The sequence below is a fragment of the Glycine max genome, chromosome 9 (assembly GCF_000004515.6).
Source record: "Glycine max cultivar Williams 82 chromosome 9, Glycine_max_v4.0, whole genome shotgun sequence".
In the NCBI taxonomy this organism is placed as follows: domain Eukaryota; kingdom Viridiplantae; phylum Streptophyta; class Magnoliopsida; order Fabales; family Fabaceae; genus Glycine; species Glycine max.
In genome coordinates this window covers 12,249,230-12,255,587 of record NC_038245.2, presented here as the reverse complement: position 1 = coordinate 12,255,587, position 6,358 = coordinate 12,249,230, and the positions used below count along the sequence as shown (strand labels likewise).

The following is a 6,358-nucleotide window of genomic DNA, read 5'->3' as shown; positions in this document are numbered from 1 at the left end:
AATGCTTTGATAATATTGTAATTATACTGACCTTTTTCTTTTCCTTACTTGACTTTATATCTGTGCCAAATGGAGAACGAATGTCACAAGATGATGTAATGAGTGGCTATATATAAAGTTTATTAAGTGAGTATTAGGAGCAACGAGAACAATAAATATAGATAATTTGATTATATTTAAATAGTTAACATTAAAAAACAATACATATCATTTTAAATAATTATTAAGTAATTTATAAATTTTATCATATATAAATAAGTATATTTATAATTCCTATATTCTTAAAATAAAAAATGTTACCTTTATATATATATATATATATATATATATATATATATAAAATCATAACATGGATTGGGAATGAAAACATAATTATAAATAATAAAAAATTGAAGGAGGAAAAATACAATGATACACTTTGTGAGACACCAACTGCCATCAATGCCTTTCATTAAATATTGCCAAAATATAAAAATAAAAACCAAAACAAACTGATGGATATGGCATAAAGGTCAACATGTGTTATGTGTGTGCCACTTCACACTAAGGTTGTCCTAAAGCAAAGGATTAATTCATTATAAAACTCACATGATGGGACCCATCAACGATTCTTTTCAATTTTGTATTTTTTTCCTTCAAGAATTTAGAAAATTAATTAAAAAGAGAGTGACAGAAAAAAAAAAAAAAAAAGATGAAGAATTCCCCAGCGATATCGCATTGAAAATTCAGACAACAAAATTCGACGTTATCTCATATATGATATTTTGCTTTTTTCTCCTTCTTATTTGTGGCGTTTACGTCAAGGGTGTGAAAGAAAATCTAACACTTTTCCAAAGGGACAAAGGAACAACATAACGTTAACAATAACATGGTTTGGTTTTCTTCCATTCCTCACATTTGAGACTTTCATGCTCTCTCTTGGTGTCTGGATTTCCTTGCCAAAGTTTGAACCTTTTTCCTTAGAATTTGACACCCAGATAAGATTTTCTTCATTACCAAATTCTGGGTCTTTCTCTCTCTTTCTACAACCCTTTTTGTGATAAAACCAAAGGGAAATTTCCTTCACTTTCAAATCTGAGTTGGGTTGTCCTTGTCTCCTCTCTGAGTTGGGATTTGTGTCAGCAGAAACAAATCCTGATTTGGAGAGAAGGGTGGTGGTGCATTTGTATTGAAAGTGTTGAGATTCTCTGAATCCAAGCCAATTTGACAAGAGGAGAACCCAGTTGATTTTTCAGTAATTCAACTTTGAGGTTTTGAGCTTGTTTTCTTATAGCTTCTACCACTGTTGTTTATCTTGGTTATGTTGTTCTTTTATCAATCTGAGTGTTGTATCTTTTACATTATTTCCTTCTGTTATGTTCATAGGCTTGTGTGAAGCTCTTTCCTACTAAATTGTCTTTTTTAATGGAGGAGGGCTTTGTGTTTGTGTTTGTGATTGGATTGGTTATCTTGTGAATGCAATTGATTCGTTGAAAGAAAAAAAAAAAAACATCTTTTTCTCATGTTGTTGAGTGGATTGAACAGTGAGTGTTGTGGGCTAGGAGGAGTGGTGTCTTTGATTAGTTTCTTTAGTCCGTTGGATTGTTTGGTTCAAAATGGGGAAGAAAAAGAAGCAGGTAGGAGAAACAAGTGAAGATAGAGGAAATCATAAGAAAGTTGAAGATAAAAGCCCCAACTCATATGACAATGATACCTTGGCGTTTATATCAATGGCTCAAGAGTTGAAGGATGAAGGGAACAAGTTTTTCCAGAAGCGGGATGCTGAAGGAGCTTTGGTAAAATATGAGAAGGCACTCAAATTGCTTCCAAGGAATCATGTAGATGTTTCGTATCTGCGGAGTAACATGGCTGCGTGCTACATGCAGATGGGACTCGGTGAGTATCCTAGAGCAATCCGTGAATGCAATTTGGCTCTTGAAGTATCGCCAAAATATAGTAAAGCTCTGATGAAGAGGGCCAGGTGCCATGAGGCTTTAAATAGGCTGGATTTAGCGCTAAAAGATCTTAGTGCTGTTTTAAAGATAGAGCCAAATAATATCATGGCATTGGAGGTCTTGGGTAAGGTGAAGCATGCCCTTGAAGATAGGGGATTAATAGTAAATGATACAGAAATTGAGTTGCCTCCAGATTATGTTGAACCTCCTGCTTTGCCTCTGGAAAAAGTAGTGAAACAAAAGACACACAAGAAGAAGAGAAACAAAGAGAAGGTGAAGGCTTCTGATAAAATTGAAGAAAAGCAAGCTGAGGAGAAATTGGAAGAGAAGAAATCTGAGGACAGCATTGTAATAAAGAAGGCCGGGGGCAGTCTGAAAGAGAAGAAGGCTAACAAATCTAAAAAGAAGGCCAAGGAAAGAATTGATGAGAAGAAGGATGATGTTAAGGAGGTTATTGAGGAAAAAAGTAATGGTAGAAGTGAAGATATACCTAAGAAAACAGCAAAACTTATTTTTGGTGAGGATATAAGATGGGCTGAATTGCCACTTAATTGCAGCCTCCTTCAGCTGAGAGAAGTTATTTGTGACCGGTTCCCTAGACTAGGAGCAGTTCTTGTCAAATATAGGGACCAAGAGGGTGATCTGGTTACTATCACTTCTGATGAAGAATTAAGGTGGGCTGAAACTGGATCACAGGGTTCTATCCGGCTGTACATAGTGGAAGCTAATCCTGATCACGATCCATTATTTGAGAAATTTAATGTAAAGAATGGAGAAAAGGTTAACACTTATAGTTCTCCTGTGAATGGTTCTGTGGTGAAAGCGAAGGACATTATTAGCTCATCATGCATTGAGGACTGGATAATTCTGTTTGCACAACTGTTCAAGAACAATGTTGGATTTGAATCTGACAGATATTTAGATTTTCATGAATTTGGGATGAAGCTCTATTCAGAGGCTGTTGAGGAGACAATTACAAGTGACGAAGCACAAGGCATATTTGACATTGCTGGTGGTAAGTTCCAAGAGATGGCAGCTCTAGCATTGTTCAACTGGGGAAATGTGCATATGTCCAGGGCAAGGAAGAAAGTGTATTTTACTGAAGATTCTTCAAAAGAGCATATGCATGAACAAATCAAAAGTTCGTATGAATGGGCGCAGAAAGAATATGCAAAAGCTGGGGAAAAATATGAAACAGCCATTGATATTAAGCCAGATTTTTATGAAGGCTTCCTGGCTCTAGGACAGCAGCAGTTTGAGCAAGCAAAACTTTCTTGGGATTATGCACTCTGTAGTAATGTAGATTTAGCAACATGGCCCTCCACTGAGGTTCTTCAGCTTTACAACAGTGCCGAGGAAAATATGGAGAAAGGAATGCTGATATGGGAAGAATCAGGAGGGCAACAATTGAGTGAAATCTTTGATCCCAAGGATATTGGATTACATCTGCAGAACATGGGATTGGATGGGCTATTCAAAAATATGTCATCAGATGAAATTGCTGCACAGGTGGAAAATATGAAGTCTCAAATAAATCTTCTGTGGGGTACCATGCTATATGAACTCTCGATAGTGGAGTTCAAATTAGGGCTACCGGTATGGCATGAAAGTTTGGAAGATGCAGCTGAGAAGTTTGAACTTGCTGGAGCTTCTGCAACAGATATAGCTGTAATGTTGAAGAACCACTGTTCTAATAACACTGATGGTACGTTTACTTGCCTAGTTAGAAAATTTATAGCTGAATAGATACATATTTATATATGCTAACACTTTTGCCAACAGGTCTTGGATTCAAAATTGATGAAATAGTACAAGCATGGAATGAGATGTATGAAGCTAAAAAGTGGCAGAAAGGTGTTTCATCATTTCGTTTGGAGCCCTTGTTTAGAAGAAGAATATCTAAAGTTTACCATGCCTTTGAGCTAGTATGAGTTGCATCTTTTTCTGCAAGTTGTTGAAGAATAACAGAGCCAACACCCACATGGGTTGCTTCTGTGCCTGAAATGCTATTGTCATCATTAAGGTAACTGAGAGTCCTATGCTATTTCTTTGATTTTAGTAGTATTAATTATCTCCGTTTATTAATCTACATGCTTTGTTCTCTTTTATTTGCATTTCTGTGGAATGAGACTGAGCACATCTTGCAGAAGTATCTTATGAATTTGAGCACTGATAAGTAACTGTAATATCGGTGTTAGATTTAACATACATAAATTAATGTTTTTAAGATCATTGCAGTAAATTAACTAGTGAATTATGCTTTAAGTTAGCTATTGATTGGTTCCTTGAATGATTGTAGTTATATTAAAAATAAAAGAGCATGTACTGCCTAGAAAATCACAATTTCTCTCGGACACTTTGTTTTGACAATTTCTATCTGTGCTCTAATCTGAATGAAGTCTTGTCATTGATTATTAATATGCAATGCCTGTTAAAGGTTTTGTTACTTTCTTGCTTAACTTTAAGAATCTCATCTGCAAACCATTTTAAAATGAACAATTTGCTCTGTATATACCCTTTCTTGGTAGCATAAACAGTTGTTGACTAAGTGCCTGTTTGGATACAAGAGGTTTTCATATGAAGTTCCTAGCAAGGACTTCAGCAGTTCAATATAAGACCCAAGTCTTCATGATTTTTGAACTATTACAAAAATCCCATTACTCAATAAAGGATTTTAGATTGCTATATCTTAAACCGGAGGAGGATTAAATGCTGTTTGGCAGAACTACTTTTGCAGAATAAAGCAGCATTTAATAGAAATTCCCTGAAAAATAAAAAGTTAGTGGTAAAAAGTGCAATTAAGCCTAGAAATTAACTACTGTCAGGACTAGGTTATAAATTATAGCCCAAGGTCAATTCTTCTGCATGGATCTTTGGGAATAATATTTCAAAGAACTTGATATACAATTGAATCAATAGGAATTATGGGGCTGGCTGAATTGATGAAAGTGGATTTGTTTATGAGATGGCATGAAGCCTTTGCTTCTTCAGAGGACAGTGTGCCACTTTGAATATTAACTGCAAAGACGGTTGTTTTGAACATATATAGTTTGTATAGTAATTTTTTACATAATGATGTAGAGTGTAGATGTGAATAATAAACTTTTGGCAACATCTGAATGTTTTGTAACAGCAATATATGCATGCAATTGGAGAGAAAGTGAGAAGAAATCCTAGATCAGAAATTTTCACTGTGGTAAAGTACATTATTGATTTATGGATCTAATAATCTGATATTAGCAGCTTAATATTGTGATTAAATTGTAAGATATTAATGTGTACGTGCATCAACAATTTTTAATTGTTATTTGTGAGGCATCTTTGGTAATTTAGTGATTGTTCTTTCCTGTACTTAGCCTAGAGAAATAGATGATGATAAAGGTATTATGACTACAACACATTCGGGCATTTCAAGGAATGGACTATTGAGATTTTTATTTTCATGGTTTGCTGTAGATTTTTTTCCATCAAGTTAGAGAGTTGACATTATCTTATAAATGATTTTTTTTTTCAATTTAAGTGATTGTATTTGTACCTTGAATTTCTAAAGTGGATTTGTATAGTTGTTATAGTTCATTGCTCTGTTACCATAGAGATCAATCATGCAGGTTTTATTTTATTGACATAATCATAGTTGAGTTTTCTTTGTTTTGGCCTTAAAATCCCATGAATATTTGTATCCTATCTGTTAGTTGATGTATGCTATTCTTCAACTCAATTGACATGCTTTGCCATGTATGCAACCTTTGGTTATGTGCATGATTCGCACTGTTTACTGCTATTAGCTCTCTTTTCCTTTGCTGCCTTTGCTCATAAAATATGGATTAAGGTTTATCATCTTTGTTGGACTATTTTGCAGGTTTCTATGCCTACTTTCAATAGTTTGGAGTCTACACTGTACTTATAGAAAGAAACTATCTTTCATGAAGCGCATAAATGTTCCAAGAATGTAAAAGTTTGCAAGTTCCTTGACAAGTCTGGAAGATGGAGTTGCAGAAATTACCTTTTAGTTACTTTCTGCCTTTACTCACATTGCCTTCCCTTTATGATTAGATTTATAGTGGCCGGTAGGATATTAATATTATACTGAAAGAAGTTGGAGAGATTTGTTGTTTGTTTTCCTGTTTCTCTTGTTCTGTAGTTTATCCATATGTAACTACTTGTTGGATTAGTATTTCTACGTGAGGTTTCCTTGTACTAGATTATTGAACTTACCAGTTCTACTCAGTCTACTTATAAAGTTAAAAGGAAGAAACACTTTAAAAAAATTGAAGGTATAATAGCAGATTTAAATTCATTCATTCATAATTTACACTAAAAATCTTGTGGTTACTTTAAATTTGGCACTGTAATTTTGGTGTGTTTGAACTGTTAGTCAGGTTTTTATTTATTTATTTGTTTCTTCCTTTTAGATTTATATCTTT

At 34.3% G+C, this 6,358-nt stretch overlaps 1 protein-coding gene across 3 annotated transcripts; it reads left to right on the top strand.

The window, feature by feature from the left end:
- The first annotated feature begins 768 nt into the window (after positions 1–768).
- On the top strand, positions 769–6,134 carry LOC100820306 (protein PHOX1). 3 transcript variants are annotated; one of them, XM_014762035.3, is made up of 4 exons: positions 769–3,639; positions 3,717–3,957; positions 5,068–5,130; positions 5,794–6,134. In XM_014762035.3, the coding sequence occupies exons 1-2, from the start codon at positions 1,596–1,598 to the stop codon at positions 3,863–3,865; spliced, it is 2,193 nt and encodes a 730-aa protein (XP_014617521.1). In that variant the 5' UTR covers positions 769–1,595; the 3' UTR covers positions 3,866–3,957; positions 5,068–5,130; positions 5,794–6,134. The 3 variants fall into 3 exon arrangements, with proteins under 3 accessions (XP_014617521.1, XP_006587128.1, XP_003535041.1); XM_006587065.4 differs by lacking the exon at positions 5,068–5,130 and having other exon boundaries at positions 770–1,250; positions 1,366–3,639; XM_003534993.5 differs by lacking the exon at positions 5,068–5,130 and having other exon boundaries at positions 770–3,639.
- The last annotated feature ends 224 nt before the right edge of the window (positions 6,135–6,358 follow it).